This window comes from Capsella rubella, unplaced genomic scaffold (genome assembly GCF_000375325.1).
Source record: "Capsella rubella cultivar Monte Gargano unplaced genomic scaffold, Caprub1_0 scaffold_7, whole genome shotgun sequence".
In the NCBI taxonomy this organism is placed as follows: domain Eukaryota; kingdom Viridiplantae; phylum Streptophyta; class Magnoliopsida; order Brassicales; family Brassicaceae; genus Capsella; species Capsella rubella.
Window position 1 is genome coordinate 1,534,131 of NW_006238917.1, and position 16,800 is coordinate 1,550,930.

At 37.6% G+C, this 16,800-nt stretch overlaps 4 protein-coding genes across 6 annotated transcripts; 2 read left to right on the forward strand and 2 right to left on the reverse strand.

Annotated features, from left to right (window-relative positions):
- The first annotated feature begins 1 nt into the window (after position 1).
- On the forward strand, positions 2 to 6,954 carry LOC17878865 (disease resistance protein RRS1). 3 transcript variants are annotated; one of them, XM_023778144.1, is made up of 9 exons: positions 2 to 600; positions 703 to 1,642; positions 1,753 to 2,165; positions 2,422 to 3,550; positions 3,643 to 3,936; positions 4,022 to 4,798; positions 4,863 to 6,178; positions 6,287 to 6,477; positions 6,644 to 6,954. In XM_023778144.1, the coding sequence occupies exons 1-9, from the start codon at positions 26 to 28 to the stop codon at positions 6,856 to 6,858; spliced, it is 5,850 nt and encodes a 1,949-aa protein (XP_023633912.1). In that variant the 5' UTR covers positions 2 to 25; the 3' UTR covers positions 6,859 to 6,954. The 3 variants fall into 3 exon arrangements, with proteins under 3 accessions (XP_023633912.1, XP_023633914.1, XP_023633915.1); XM_023778146.1 differs by having other exon boundaries at positions 6,647 to 6,954; XM_023778147.1 differs by having other exon boundaries at positions 2,428 to 3,550.
- A 129-nt stretch (positions 6,955 to 7,083) lies between these two features.
- LOC17879690 (60S ribosomal protein L8-3) lies at positions 7,084 to 8,294 on the reverse strand. Its single transcript, XM_006284305.2, has 2 exons — positions 7,805 to 8,294; positions 7,084 to 7,561 (listed from the first exon to the last, which is right to left on the reverse strand). The coding sequence occupies exons 1-2, from the start codon at positions 8,242 to 8,244 to the stop codon at positions 7,225 to 7,227; spliced, it is 777 nt and encodes a 258-aa protein (XP_006284367.1). The 5' UTR covers positions 8,245 to 8,294; the 3' UTR covers positions 7,084 to 7,224.
- A 388-nt stretch (positions 8,295 to 8,682) lies between these two features.
- On the forward strand, positions 8,683 to 12,988 carry LOC17878077 (filament-like plant protein 5). The gene is made up of 6 exons (XM_023779809.1): positions 8,683 to 8,855; positions 9,369 to 9,511; positions 9,653 to 9,851; positions 9,971 to 12,248; positions 12,328 to 12,376; positions 12,496 to 12,988. The coding sequence occupies exons 2-6, from the start codon at positions 9,386 to 9,388 to the stop codon at positions 12,844 to 12,846; spliced, it is 3,003 nt and encodes a 1,000-aa protein (XP_023635577.1). The 5' UTR covers positions 8,683 to 8,855; positions 9,369 to 9,385; the 3' UTR covers positions 12,847 to 12,988.
- Positions 12,989 to 15,688: 2,700 nt separating this feature from the next.
- On the reverse strand, positions 15,689 to 16,410 carry LOC17878875 (auxin-responsive protein SAUR50). Its single transcript, XM_006282415.2, has one exon. The coding sequence runs from the start codon at positions 16,326 to 16,328 to the stop codon at positions 16,014 to 16,016; it is 315 nt and encodes a 104-aa protein (XP_006282477.1). The 5' UTR covers positions 16,329 to 16,410; the 3' UTR covers positions 15,689 to 16,013.
- Between the last annotated feature and the right edge of the window lie 390 nt (positions 16,411 to 16,800).

The following is a 16,800-nucleotide window of genomic DNA, read 5'->3' on the forward strand; positions in this document are numbered from 1 at the left end:
CTCTGTGATTTCGATCCTCCTTTCCATGGATTCTTCTTTTTCCCTCCTTGGCATCTGTGCGTTGGGTACACTATTGTTCATGATGGTGCTTTATAAAAAATTCAGATCCAATCCGCAAAACATAACAATGGCTTCACCTCCTCCTCCATCATCTCGCAATTGGGGACACCATGTCTTCTCGAGCTTCAGCTCCGTAGATGTCCCCATATCGTTTCTCAATCGGATCTGGAAGGAGCTAAGAAGAAAGGGATTCGATCCACTCACTGATAATGAAATCGAGAGGTGCGTATCTATCGGCCCTGAGCTCCTGAAAGTGATTAGTGTGTCGAGAATCGTCATTGTCATCCTCTCAAGGAACTACGCTTCCTCGTCGTGGTGTCTCGACGAGCTTGTGGAGATAATGAAGTGCAGGGAGGTGTCGGGTCAAAGAGTCGTGACCGTCTTCTATGAATTGGATCCAGTTGATGTAGAAAAACAGACCGGGGATTTTGGGAGAATCTTCAGAAAAACATCTAGGCCTAAAACAAAGGAAGACACTGAAAGATGGAGTCAAGCTTTGGCAGAAGTAGCCACAATCGTTGGGTACCACTCTAGCCAGTGGTTAGTTCTTTTGATTATATACCACTTTACATCTTCTTAAATCTTAATCTTTCTTAAATTATCAATAATTTTTTTTTTATACGTGTATTTGAATGATTTTAGGCATGGTGATACTGCGGCTATGATCGAACACATTGCCACTGATATTTCAAAAGTTTTGAATAATTCCACTCACTCTAGTGATTTCCAAGGCTTAGTTGGGATGGAAGCTCATATGGAAAAGATGGAACAAATGTTATGTTTGGTTTCAAATGAGAAGAAGATAGTAGGAATTTACGGCCCTTGTGGGATTGGTAAGAGCACCATAGCCAGATTTCTAATTAGCAAACACTCTCATCTATTCGAATTGAGCACAATGACAAATGTCAAAGCATGGGCAAAACCAAGCCACAATGAGTACGATGCGGAACTGCAGTTACAGAACCAAATTTTGTCTAGACTATTGAACACAGATGAGATTCTTCATTTGGAAGTTGCACAAAGAAGTTTGAAAGACAAGAAAGTGTTATTTGTTTTCGATGGCCTGGATAGCTCAGCACAGTTAGATGCCTTGACGAAAGAAACTCTGTCATTTGGTCCTGGAAGTCGAATTATCATCACAACACAAGATCCAAGACTTTTAAACTCACTTTGGATCCAAGATATCTACAAGGTGGAATCTCCACCGCCTGATGAAGCTCTCCAAATCTTCTGCTGGTATGTTTTTGGTCAAAAGTCCCCATATGATGATTTTGTGAAGCTTGCTCAGGAAACTACAACACTTTCTGGTAAATATCCGTTGGGGCTACGATTTATGGGCTCCTATCTTCGGGGAGTGTCCTTGGAATATTGGAAAAATGAAATGCCAAGGTTAAGGACTTGCCTTGACGGAGAAATAGGGAGCATTATAAAACTCACTTATGATTCCTTATGTGGTGAAGATAAAGAATTATCTCATCATCATATATCATGTTTACACGACATGGAATTGAATGAGAGAATGGAACAGTATCTTGCAATGGGTGTGAGGAAAAAATGTATCATCACAAATCAAGATCTAAAGGCATGTGCCATTTCAGACACTTTATTTCATTGCCATTTCGTTGATCTACGCATATTTGAATTCATTTGATAACTAACTATCTATACTCACTTCTTTGTGTCAATCTTCAGGAAGATATATATACAAGTGAAACAGCTTTCAAAGGAATGTCTAATCGATTACTACACACTGTCTATATCTACTGCGCAGATACATTACAATACTCCTTCGCCAGCCACCTCTCAATGGAATTCCGCCGAAAAGGAATTTATGCATTTGTAAATTGCAATGAGACTCTGGATGTGATAGAGAGGGTTAGTGCTTCTGTGGTAGTTTTCTCCAAGAGCTGCTTCTCCTCCACCTCAGACCTGGACATTGTGAGGATTTTTCATTGTCGGAGGAAAACCAATCAGCTAGTGGTTCCAGTATTCTATGGCATTAGTCTATCAGATATGGTGGTGCAGGAGCACGAGTCGGCGGATCAGATAAGAGAATGGAGTAGCACGCTCCACGAACTGAGAGAATTACTAGGCCACCAGTCTAGGTAACTGTATAGATTAAGATCTCGCTTGCAGCTTTAGAAGAATTTAAGTTTCTACTCCAAAATGTTTTCCACCTAACAAATCTAACACCACAAAAGTAAAATCAAGGTTTAAATAGAACTAATAGTGTTATTATGATAGTTTGAAATTGAATAATAGGGTTCACTAAATATGAGGCAGTTGAACCTAAACATTTTACTCTTCAGTATTCATTAAGATTTCTCCAGCAATTAACATTTATAATTTTTATAACAATACAAACAGGAAGGAATGCAGTGAGCGTGAACTAGTGGAAGAGATTGTCAAAGATGTGTATGAAAAACTCTTTCCCACAGAACAAATTGGAATCAACTCAAGGCTACTGGAAATAGAACAGTTGCTCCGCAAACAGACATGGGGTATCCGTCGCATAGGAATCTGGGGTATGCCTGGCATAGGCAAGACGACACTTGCTAAAGCATTTTTTGACCAAATATCTGGAGGCTATGAAGCTTCTGGTTTCATCAAACACTTTGACAAAGCTTTCCATGAGAAGGGACTTCAATGCTTGTTGGAGGAACATTTTGGGAAAGTTTTGAGGCAATTGCCTCGTGCATGTAGTAGCATTACAAGACCCAGCCTCCCCCGGGACAAGTTAAACAAGAAGAGAACTCTTGTTGTTCTTGATGATGTGCACAATCCTTTAGTTGTGGAGTCTTTTCTCGGAGGGTTTCACTGGTTTGGCCCGGGAAGCTTAATCATTATAGCCTCTAGAGATAAACAGGTGTTCCGCCTTTGTCAGATCAATCACGTGTATGAAGTTCAGAGTTTAAATAAGAACGAGGCTCTGCAGCTTTTCTCTCACTCTGCTTTTTTAGCAGATATGCGAGAACAAAATCTCTTGAAGCTATCAATGGAAGTGATTGACTATGCTAATGGAAATCCATTAGCTCTCAGCTTTTACGGAAGAGAGCTTAAAGGAAAGAAACACTCAGAACTGGAGACTGCATTCCTAAAACTCAAGCTACGTATGCCATATAAAATTTATGATTTATTCAAGAGCAGTTATGACACACTTGATGACAACGAGAAGAACATTTTTCTGGACATTGCTTGTTTCTTCAATGGAGAAAATGTTGACTATGTGATGCGACTTCTTGAGGCTTGTGGTTTTTTTCCGCATGTTGGAATTGATGTTCTTGTGGAGAAGTGTCTAGTGACTATTTCAGAAAACAGAGTGAAAATGCATAGAATAGTCCAAGATTTTGGCCGAGAAATAATCAATGGAGAAACAGTACAGATTGAGAGACGTCGCAGACTGTGGGAACCTTGGGCCATCAAGTTCCTACTTGAAGTTGGCGAATTCAAAGCAAATGGAGATCCCAAAGCAGCCTATACACATGCTCTGGTTTGGCATAATTCAATACTCTTATGTACATAACTTAGTCACTTTTGGAGATGAACCAACTCCTTCATCTATCTCAGTCCCTTATATTTCAGGCTACTGAAGACATCGAAGGCATAGCTCTGGACACATCGGATATACTCTTTGATTTGAACCCCACTGCTTTTGAAAATATGCTTAACCTTAGGTTTTTGAAGATTTACTGTGCCAATGATAACCTTTCTGGACTTCGCCTTCCAAAAGGACTTGAGTCTCTGCCTTATGAGCTAAGACTCCTCCACTGGGAGAACTATCCTCTGCAATCCTTGCCGCAAGACTTTGACTCCTGCCACCTTGTTGAACTCAATATGTCTTACAGTCAGCTTCAGAAACTTTGGGAAGGAACCAAGGTAAGCAAACTCTTCTCCGCTCTCTTATGCGTTTTGTCTAAATTCATATATTTCATATTCAATTTTTATTTTGTTTTCTCTTCAGAATATCGATATGCTGAGGATGGTCAGTCTTTGTCATTCTCAGCAGCTGACTCAAATTGACGATATTTGTAAAGCTCAAAATATCGAGCTAATAGATCTACAAGGTTGTACAAAATTGCAGAGTTTTCCAGCCACAGGTCAATTACAGCATCTCCGAGTTGTAAACCTTTCAGGTTGCAGAGAGATCAAAAGTTTCCCAGAGGTTTCACCAAATATTGAGGAACTACATCTCCAGGGAACTGGCATAAGAGAATTACCAATATCCATTGTGACCCTCTCCGGACAAGATAAGTTGCACCGAGAGCTTTCCAATATTCTAGCTGAGTTCTCAGGTGTTTCAAGTGCTTTGAACCTTAAGAAATTAACAAGCCAGGTCCAAATTGTCTCATCAAATCAACATCTTGGCAAACTTGTTTCCCTGAATATGAAAGATTGTGTTCTTTTGCGAAGTCTGCCTCACTTGGTTGATTTAGAATCTCTTAAAGTTCTTAATATGTCTGGATGCTCAAAGCTCGACGATATTCAGGGTTTCCCACGGAACCTGAAAGAGTTATATCTTGCTGGCACAGCCATAAAAAAACTTCCACAGCTCCCTTTGAGTATAGAAATCTTGAATGCACATGGTTGTGTGTCTCTTATGTCCATTCCTTTTGGTTTCGAGCAGTTTCCTAGGTATTACACATTCAGTAATTGCTTTTCTCTTTCGGCACAAGTGGTCAAGAAATTTGTAGAGAACGCTTTGACTAATGTGGAACGTATCACAAGAGAATATCAGCAGGTACCTCTCTTTCTCTCTCAGTTTCTCTCTCAGCTTGTCATATCTTATTTAGTTTAATTTGCAGGAACGAAATCTCAACAAAACTCTGGCTTTCAGCTTAATTCTGCCTTCACCTGCAAGTAAAGAAATCACATTTGATATACAGTCAGGAGCTTCTGTAATGATACAACTGGGTTCTTCTTGGAGAAGCACGCTCGGCTTTGTTATATTCGTAGAAGTTGCATTTTCACAGGATTACAACGAGGCTAGTGATTTTGGCATTAGTTGTGTTTGCAGATGGAAAGACAGGGAATGTGTCTCTCATAGGCTAGAAAAAAACTTTAATTGTTGGATTCCAGGAGAAGGTTTTTCAAAAGATCATATGTTTGTCTTCTGTGATCTCAATATGCATCCGAGTTCCTGTGAAGGAAATGACCACAGTATATTGGCTGATCTTGTCGTATTTGAATTCTATACCGTAAATAATCAGAAGAAATTTCTCAATGAGAGTTGTACAGTGACAAAATGTGGAGTGTATGTGCTTACTGCGGAAAAGAAAGATACAAGCCGTAACGCTAGTCAATCGCTGTCATCATTGGATTACATGCGACAAGTTTCTGATAATGAAGTTCGAGACGTAGTGAAGGTCATCCATGATAGCTTAGACGAGAATGAAAGAAATTTATTTTTCTACATCGCATGTCTGTTCAACGATGAGGGAGCTAATTTGTTGGCACCACTTATTGCTAGCAATGGCTTGGGGATTAGTTTGGGGCTTGAGGTCTTAGCCCAGAAGTCTCTCATACATTTATCTCCTTACGGTGTTATAGTGCGGCAAGTTTTACTTCAGAAGATAGGTAGAGAGATATTCCATCAACAATCCACGCTGCCTGAAAGATCAACAATGTCCAACGGAGGTTCTGAGAACGTTGACAATGATTCTACTTCTTCTTTGTCACACAACTGGAAATACGACGTCTTTACAAGTTTCAGCGAGGAAGATGACTGTAATAATAAAATTAGCAACCTTCTTGCAGAATTCGAAGGCAAACAGATAAGTCAATTGAAAGACAAAATGAAGAGAAGCAAGTCGGTCATCCCAGAGCTCGTACAAGCAGTAAGAGAATCGAAAGGTTCGATTGTCGTGCTCTCAAAAAACTACGCCTCATCGAGTAGGTGCTTGGATGAGTTGGTAGAGATTATGAACTGCAAGAAAGAGTTGGCTCAAAGAGTTGTGGCGATTTTCTACAATGTGGATCCTTCTGATGTCAGGCTTCAGATTGGAGACTTTGGAAGGGCCTTTAAAACCACATGCATAGGCAAATCAAAGGATGAGAAACAAAAATGGGTGCGAGCTTTGGCCGACTTATCAAATATAACTGGAATAAATTCTCGCAAGGGGTATGTTTTTATTCTATTATTTATACTTAAAAATCCTCAGATTAGTTGAAATTTAGCCATTAGTTCATCTCGGTTATGCTTTTTTGCAATGATATTTTTCCTTGTTAGGGATAATGAAGCAAACATGATCGAAAAAAGTGATTGTCATGTTTCAAGGAAGATAAATCATGCAACATCAAAAGATTCTTCCGAGTTGATTAGAGTAGAAGAAGTTCATGTGACAGATATCAGTTCTTTGTCGAGTTCGGAATCTGAAGAAGTGAAAGAAACATTTGGGATTTCGGTTTCCTTGGAAAAAGGTACAACTGCAAGAACTCTGTTTAGTTTACCCTCTTGGCAAATTTCCAAATCGTGCGTTTCAAATTCTGTTGATGTATTAATATTGGACGAAATCGCATGACTTCACCCATTTTATCATGATTCTGAGAATCTTGGGGTCCGATTGTTTTGTCTTGTTGTGATTAGCAGGGGAAGAGGCAACTTCAGGTATGGTTGCTATGCCTGTGGAGCCTCCATATTGGTTTAGAGAAGAAGGCAAACTGATAAGGTCGGAAACATGGAGTCCTAGTTTTATTGATCGACTCCCCTATGCCGAGCTTTACTCTGGAGAAATCCCAGCTGCCTTTTTACAAGGGCTTGGTAATATCCGCTCAATGCTCCAATCTGAAAAATCTAAATAACCGTAAATTTTAACTTTAACTTACTAAAAGCATGTATTTACAGTTTACTCTATCTACATATACTGTCAATACAATTTTATATATATAACTAATCAAGACACGACAACGTATAATATGATTTGAAAAGATGAATGGAACGTTTATCTTAGAGACGGCCAATTCAATCAAAGGAAAATAAATCAAAATTCGAAACCGAAGCATAAATTTTTAAATGCATAACAATGATAAGGCTTAACCCTGCAAAGATAGACTCTAATTGATATAGAAAGGTCAAAAAGAACATGATTGTTAATGTCATGGTTTCAAAGTAAGGTCTCAACCAAAAACCCAAAAATGTAAACAATTTCATATTGAATCTTCCTATCCTTATTCTGCCTTGGAAGCAAGAGCAGCAGCTTGACCTCTGAGACGACCAGTCCTCCTTGCAGCAATGAGACCAACCTTTTTTCCAGGTGGTGCATCACGACGAACTGTACTGGCATGACCAATATGTTGATGGTTACCTCCTCCATGAGGATGCTCAACTGGATTCATAGCCACACCACGAACCTTAGGCCAGCAGTTTCTCTTAACACGGTACTTGTGGTATGCGTTACCAGCCTTGAGCATTGGCTTCTCAGTTCTTCCACCACCAGCAACTTGACCAACCATGGCCCTGCATCCACTTGGCACAATCTTCTTCGAACCAGATGGCAACTTAATCCTGTCAAAAACATGTGTCAGTTTAAACCCTAAAAACTAAACCACAATTCTCGCGCAGAGCTAGCTATGAATCAGCTACCAGCAATATATATGAATCTTGACATGAGAAGAACAAGCCATTTGCAGCAATCTTTTCCAAATGCATAAACATTTATAATCAAATCTAATGCAATCAACCAAATGATCCACGATATATACATCATTAAACAATCGAATCGCGAGCAAAAGCATTGGATATACAAACCTGCTAGTGTCGTTATCAGGATTGTGAGCGATAACAATAGCGTAATCACCAGAAGCTCTGGCGAAAACACCACGATCACCAACATGATGCTCAACGTTACAAACAACAGCTCCTTCAGGGATAGATCTGAGGGGAAGAACATTTCCGACGACGAGGGTAGCTTTCTTCCCACAGTAGAGAAACTGACCGGTGTACATACCTTCAGCAGCGACGAAGAGCTCCTTCTGCTTCTTGAAACGGAAAGGATGACGGAAAGCAACGCGGGCTAAGGGAGCACCACGTCCCGGGTCGTGAATGATCTCGGTGACGACACCCTTGAGATAACCATTTCTCTCGCCGAAATCGAGGCTCCTGAATTTGGCAGGGCCTTTACGGTGGTGAGTGTGGGATTTGAAGACGGAACCAGCTCCCTTACGTTGAGCTCTGATGACACGACCCATGGATAATGAATTATGGGGAAATGCTTCGTCTTCGTCTTCAGATTACGGCGAGCAACAGCAATGAACAAAATTAGGTTTATACCCAGAGTCTCTCAGAAAACCCTAGTGGGCTGTGTGATACATTTATCCCTCGTAATTGGGCCTTATCGAAAGTCTATTAAAAGCCCAAACGAAAAAACCGGGAAGATTTTGAATCTCTTTTTTGATAAGTCAAAGTCCAGGAGCTTCTCTAGTACACCAGTCCGCAGCGGAGAACTGTCTCCTCGCATTCCGTTTTTGAAAAAAGAACAACAATGGGCGATTTTTATATAAATGGATATTATAAAAAATTTAAGTAATTAATTAAAAAAAAGAAGGTAATTTGAAATAGAGAGGTGTTTGTTGTCTCTTTGTGGAGCGTCAAAGTTGAAAAAGCGACCCCAAGAGCATAAATCATTCACAACACCCGCTCCTTCTTCTCTGGCACAACTTACACACACGCTCCCCCCACTTTCTTTCTTTCTTTCTTTCTAGCTCTCTGTCTCTGTAGCTCGACTAATGTTTTTTTTTATCTTCGCACCACAGTAACACACTCTCATTCTCAACTCTGTCAAAAAAATCAATCGTCTCCGGTATGTTTGTTGCTTCTCTCTGATTTCACGTTTCTGCTACTTTTTTTCTATAAGAAGCTTACTTAGAAATTGTATATTGTTTTGATTTTTTTGAACTCTTTTGTGTTTGTAAGTGAGAATAGTGTAGTAGCTGATGATGATCGGGTTTAATGTGTAGTCCTCGCGCCCATTGAGATGTGATTTGATTTATTTTTTTGTTTGGTTGTTAGCAAACTTTATTCAATTTTTTTCTTATTTGAAATAGTATTGGTTACAAATATGGAAATTAAATCATTAAATGTCATTCACTGCAAAGAAAAAAGAAAAGAGAAAGAAACAACAAAACGGTCATTGTTTGAGCTGAATACACAGTATAATAAATATAGCGGGATTTTGTCGGATGGAATTCAAAGTTACATTTACGGAAGATTTTGTGTTTCCTTTTTTTTTGTATCTTACTTCAAATTTCAAATCTTTTTTACAGTTTTTGTTTTTGTTTTTTATTAAGCTTAGTTTCTTCCTTTTTTTCTTAAGAGGAGGAGCCAAAAGTAATGGACGGTAGAGGTTGGCCATGGAAGAGAAAGTCTTCGGACAAAGCTACGACAGACAAACCAGTTGTTGCAAACGAGTCAACTCCTGTTTGTTCTTTGTCCTATTTAGCTTCTCTCGAGAATCAGGTTCTTTTCCTTTTATATTAACCATATATAGATAGCTCTGTCTGTTTTTACAATGGAGAGATTAAGTGCTACTGTGTCAGTTTTGGTTTAGATATTATAGATTTCAATTTTTTAAGTTTCTTTCTTTGTGTGTTCTTTCAGGAGAAGTGTAAAAATACAAACTATGTTCAGATTACTATGGATTCATACACGCATATGAGTAGAATGGAGGATCAGGTCAAGTTGTTTGAAGTTGAAGTTAAGGATCTTAAAGAACAACTCACTCTTGCTCACTCTGAGATTAAGACTAAAGAATCTTTGATTCTTCAACATGCTAAAGTCGCTGAAGAAGCTGTTTCAGGTCAGACCACCAAAACCTTTATAGTTCTTGAAATGTTAACATGATCTTGTGTGTGTTTGTCTTCGAAAACGCAGACTGTTTTTGTTTCTGATTATTATTCATTTAATCTGTTCTTTTAGGATGGGAGAAGGCTGATGCAGAAACTTTAGCACTCAAACGTCAACTCGAGTATGTTACACTCTTGAAGCTCACTGCTGAGGATAGAGCATCGCATTTGGATGATGCGCTGAGAGAGTGCACAAGGCAGATAAGGATTGTGAAAGATGAGAGTGACCAGAAGCTGAAAGATGTCATTCTTGCTAAGACCACTCACTGGGACAAGATCAAATCCGAGCTTGAAGAAAAGATCGATGAATTGAGCGAAGGACTTCATCGAGCAGCTTCTGACAATGCAGCACTCACTAGATCGTTGCAAGAACGATCAGAGATGATAATAAATATCCGTGAGGACAAGTCTAAATCTGAAGCTGACGTCGAGAAGCTGAAGGCTAATCTTCAGTTGGCTGACAAGGAGATTAGTTCACTGAAGTACGATGTTCATGTTGCTTCAAAAGAAGTAGAAATCCGAAACGAAGAGAAAAACATGAGTCTGAGGTCAGCAGAAATCGCAAACAAACAGCATCTGGAAGGAGTGAAAAAGATTGCTAAACTTGAAGCAGAGTGCCAAAGGTTAAGAGGGCTTCTGCGGAAGAAGCTTCCTGGTCCTGCTGCTATGGCTCAAATGAAGATAGAAGTTGAAAGCTTAAAGCATGAATTCACAGACCCTCGAGCACAGAGAGCTGTAGCTCAGTATCCAAGTCACATTGCAAAGGGAGAGATTTCTGCTGATCCTAAGTTGGAAGAGTGCAAAAGAGAGAATGCATATCTCACGAGGCGTACATTGGAGATGGAAGAGGAGATTGAGACACTTAAAGAACATCTAGCTGCGCGTAACAATGAACTGCAAGTTTCAAGAAATGTATGCGCTAAGACTCTTGGAAAGCTTAAGATTCTTGAAGGGCAGGTGCAAATGTTTCACAATGACAAGAATGCTCCGAAATCAAATAGCAGAAATCTTTCAGAAAGTCCATCCAGTGGTCATGATCATAACTATCCGCCTAGTGTCACCTCAGTATCCGAAGATGGGTTTGATGAAGAAGGAAGTTCCTCTGAGTGTGGTCCAGCAACCTCAACAGATTCTCATAAAGTGAGAAAAGTAAGTGTTGATGGTTTTTCAAAACTTAGGAGTTCTAATAGACTGGAGTTAATGGATGACTTCCTGGAGATTGAAAAGTTGGCAGCTAACGATCCAGATAGAGCTAACTCAGCTTCAAAATCTTCCAACAGTGCCTGTAGTAGTATATCTGTTGGCACACAATCCGTTACTAAGTTCAGGGAGCAAAATGAGGACACAACAACAGTTGATCAGCTGTTAATGCTTCTTCGTTCAAGAATCAACAGGATATTTGAATCTCAAGAGGGCATTAGCACCGAGAAAATCGTTGAAGCAGCAAGATTTTCGATCCAGGAGATGCAAGGATCATCACCCAAACAAATCTCAGGACCTCTGTTTGAAGTTACTGATGAAACTCTAGAGAAGCATGTTTTGTCATCTCAGGATACCGAAAGCAGCGGATATGTAGAGAAAAATACAAAGAAACAAGATTTGGAAGCAGCTATTTCCAACATTCACCACTTCATAAAATCAACTACAAAATCAACACAACTTCAGGAGATGAATGGACGACTACGTGAGAGCTTGGAGGATTTCTCTTCATCGGTTAGTAAATATTCAAATGGTGAATCAAGCCTTTCTGACCTTATTCTTGAACTCTCTTGCATTTCGATTCTAGCTAGTAATCTAAACAATGGTGCTTTGAGTCTCAAGCACCATAGTAAAGATACCTCTGTTGCAGAGAACAGCAACAAGGTTACATTGCTAGTTAAAGAGGTTGAAGAGTCAAATTCTTATCCACTGGGACATACATTTGCTGAGACAGAGGGTCACCTTGTAGATAACTTGATTAATGGTCAGGAGTTGGATTCATCATCATGCAAGAGCTTGTTGAAAGAGGTGGAACAGCTAAAGTTGGAGAAAGGGAACATTGCATTAGAATTATCAAGATGCTTGCAGAATCTTGAAATTACAAAGGCAGGGTTGGAAAAAAAAGAACAGCTCATATCGGTGCTTAAATCACAGCTCGCTTCTGCAGAAGATCTCCAAAGCTTGGCAGAAACACAACTCAAATGCGTGACTGAGTCATACAAATCGCTTGAACTCCATGCCAAAGATCTAGAAGGTAAAGTGAAAAGCTTGGAAGAAGAGACAGAAAGACTTGAAATGGCTTTCTCCACAGAAAAACGTGGCCATGAGGAGACTCTAGCAAAATGCAGAGACCTTCAAGAAAAAATGCAAAGGTACAACAGCTAAAACTTAGTTAAATCTTCCACTCTATACATGCATAGTTTATTCTGCTAATTTTGACTTGTACTGAAGGAATGAGAGTTGCAAAAAGTGTTCATCATCCAAACTCCAACCTAATCAGGTACATATCTTACATCTTTTCTTGATAAGACTATCTTTGTTCATCCGTTTTGTAACATCTTCTATTCAGATACAATAAGCACCTTATTAACTAAAATTTACAAATTTCTTGTTTCTCAGGAGCAAGACATAGCATCTGCAACAGAGAAGCTTGCAGCTTGCCAAGAAACAATACTCTTACTCAGCCAACAGTTACAATCCTTACAACCTCAGAGCAACCACAACATCCCCAAATCTCAATCCCCCGAGAAGACGCTTCAACAGCACGTTACCTCAGAAGCAACACAAAACTCGTCACTACATGATCATATCATCCAACCATCTCGTTCAGTTAGACACACGGTGAATCCAACAGTCCATGCGATCATCAAGTCTAGCTCTGTTTCTTCATCATCCAAAGAAGATAATGAGAAGCATACGCGCGGATTAGGACGATTTTTCTCCTCTAAGCAGAAGAACAATGGACGTTAAAACGCTAAGAGATAACACACTCATTATCTTTTGGTTCGTTTGATTTTCATCTTCCCTTCTTGGTATTGTGTATATGTTCACATCCGTTTTGAGTATTTGAGAAGATAACAATTCTAAGGAAGACCAATCTTCCTCTTCTTTACTCTCTACACATCACCAAAACCTCACCTTAAAACAAATAAGGCCACAAATGTCTGAAATTGGCCTAAAATTGAAGTAAACCGGTGTATAACCAACACCGAATTAATGTTTTGCTACAAACCGGACACAAAATCAAAACAATACAAAACAAAAAGAAAAATATGACATAATAAGTTCCTACATTTCTGACTTCTAAAACGACCAAAAGCTAGAACCATTTTGTCCTTTGTGCATCGAATCCCAATGTATAAAATTCAAGCACATCATGAAAAAGAAGAAAGTAAAATCGCAATCTTTGATAAAGATGTATATATTGATATATATACCATATGTCAAAAACTAATAAATGTGTGTAGGTGTAAAATCATTAAATGGGCAATTCTATTCGGTCAAGCATCATAATATATTGAAATGATTATGTTCCGTAAAGACTTTTGAAAATTTTGATACACTGCGAGTTGAGATTAACTTCGACATCTTAGACATTCCATCTATCAAAACTACAAAACATAAAAACAAAATTAAGTTACTAAATTCTCAACAATTTTCATATACAGAGCAAATAGACACATCAAATAATCTGAATGAATTCCAGAAGTTTTAGTTGAATCCATTCCATATTCAGAAGAATAATATTGCTAGACAAAACAAAAAATAGGAACGTGAGGTCCATGCAACAGAAAACAATAATGTAAGTTTTCAGATGGAATTCTACAAAAAAAGAATAAGAAATTAAAAAGTTTGAAAAAGGACAGGACACAGGACACAGATCAAACAGGTAATGCTCATCATCAATGTCAAGCAGACAAGGTATAAACTCAAAGCAACTTGACAGTATGGGCAAGCCAGAGTTTGTACAGAGACAAATGCTATTTTTTTCTCTTCATGGTCTTTTAATCTTTCTTATTGTATAAATTAATATATATACGTTTATTTGGTTTGTATTCTAATGAATATGATATTGAAATTTATAGTGTCTTCTAGTATTCTAATCTAAAACTAGAATATATATGATAACTGTGTCACTTATTGGAATAAGTCGCAATAAAGAAGAGGAAGAGAAGAGTCAAGATAGAAGAGACATTGTGGCTTACATGTTCTTCTGCCTTCGAAACAACTCATCTCCAAACCCTTCAAACAAACATTGTCTTGATCTTTTTCAGCAACGTAGACTCAAAATAAATAACTTGAAACATATCGACTCAAAATAATAAGAAAAATAGAATTTTTCTTCGAAAATTAGATATGCACTAAATTACCTATAACCATTATTTGTCACTAGCGTATTAGTAATTGTAAACTATGTATCACATCACTATGTGAGAAATCTTATTAATAAAATATCGACTTCACTAAAAGATATTATATTTATATAACAATATTGACTTTTCTTAAATACAATTATCTATCTAGTTGATAAAAAAATATCTCAACTCCTCATATTTTTCTTCCTAAAACCATCATTAACTCTAACAATACTATAGGATATTTTGTAAGATATTTATATATATAGATATTATTTTTACCCCAAAAAAAAAATACTAAAGTTCTGCGATGTATAAAACATTTAGACATCATACATTAATATAATAAAACCGGAAGGTTCAATAAAAGCATAAGAAAATAGATTTATTTATTTGTCAACACTTGAATTCAGCTACCTATTATGTAGTAAGCTTTGCTTCTATATATTGACAAATCTTGAAGGCGGCCTTTCGAAATTAATGAATATGAGTTTCATGTTTGAAAGTAAAACAAAAACAAGACAAATGGAACAAATGATATAGATCATGATAACGATACGACTAAAGGTTAATTATTGTTATAATTTAGAACCCCACCAAACAGAGATTACTACTGTATACACTTGGTATCATATATTTATCGTTTCCTTATGACCTATGTCATTAATTAGAAACAAAAATTGTTTAGCAAAATATTTCATATCAATATCTAAACTAATTTAATTGCTCCAACTCTTACATGAATTTCGTCACTACGGCATAAACAAGGTACATTCAACGGAAATAAACCCCTAATCCAAGCTAGGGTTTCCATTCCTATATGGAAGAAATATAATGGTTTGGAGAAGATATTGTTTCGATTATTAATTTATCACTTCGGGCTTAGTAGATATTTGACTTGTGAAACAGGGCATCACGCTCTATACCCAGATGTACTAGAAACAAGATTGGAACCACATATGGTAAATCGTTGATGTTTGGCCATTATGGTTAATAGAATTTTTTTTTGTATTTTAGTTTTCATGTTACTTGAAATAAATATTTGGTCATACAGAATTTTTTTTTCACATACATAAAATTTACAGAAAACAAGTAGAACCATTTTTATACCCTTTCTTTTTTATATGCTGTGATACAGTATATAATTATTAACTTGTACAGTATTTTTAATCAATCATCGTTCATAACATAATTAAAATTTCAATTTTTTTTTTGTAGGATGAAAAGAGAATCTTCATACTGTAAACATAGAGAATAACAACTTAGTAATCAGAATGAAAATTCTTGATTCAAAAATTGATACAAAATAAAACTAGCTATTCCTCTCAAGAACCAACGGTCAACACAATACACGTTGACTTGAGGGAAAAGTCGCCCACCCAAACTAATATACAAAATATTTAGAAGTAAAAAGAAACAAGAAACTGAAAATATATATATAAAAAAAGGATCCCAAGAAAGTGGTTAATTAAAAAAAAAAACTGTTAGATATATATTTAATATAGCCACAAATCTTGAGTCGATGCTTAACGTGATCCCCGCCATTTGCTTCCGTCTTCTAAGCAAAGATTATAAAAAAAAACCCTAAATGATATATATTTCATATATTCCTTTTGTTTTGTTTCTTGATTTTCTTGGCAATAGTTTCGATCTTCCGAGGGTCTAGAGTATGACAATGTGTGATCAAACCCTTATAACCTCAAAGAGAAAATCTTGAGGGAGTGACCGAATTGAGCTATAATGATGATCAGAGACTCCTCTGGTCTCTTTCGATGTCGAGTTTTATCTGAACATGGAGATGAGAGAACGAAAGACGACTTCATCACAAGGGATAGTGATACCCATCTCGTGCTCAAACCCAAACTCTTCCTCAGCTAGTTGGAGGAGTGTCTGGAACTCGTGATGATCTAGCCATGAGATTGGGACCACATAGCGACTTCGGTGTTGACCGACATAGACCGGGAAATGACCTTTTGGCACGTCGTTGAAGTAGCAATTACCTTGATTCTTCTTTCCTAGGCTTGAGCACCTCTTCAAGATTTGCTTTAGAGTTGCTGCTTGAGACAGCGCCGCTTTGTTCGTCTTCTTTATCGCCATTTGAGCTTATCGATCTGTATGTAGAGAGAGAGAGAACTAGCTAGAGAGAAGAGAGAAAGAGAGAAAGAGAGAAAGAGAGAAAGAGAGAAAGAGAGAGAGAGAGAGTTTGGTATGTTTGAAGAAAGTTGTGGATGTGAAGCTGGTGGGGAGAAACATGGATCGGAGGGGTATTTAAGGGCACAATGAGAGAGAAAAAATTGGAAGAGTTTATTAGATTTATTCAAGAAAATCATATTCTTTTTTTAATAATATAGTTTTTTAGGTTTACTTATGACTTTTTAGAAGATTTGTGACTAGGTTATATGTATAATATACACACAATAACGACTAATTCATGCAGAACCACATGAAGTGTTTTCCTTGGTGATCACATTAAAAGCCGCGTAAGTACGTAACATAATAGTACAATTGGCAATTGGTATACATTATATACATGATTATTAATTATTAATTTTGTCAACCTCTTAAAATA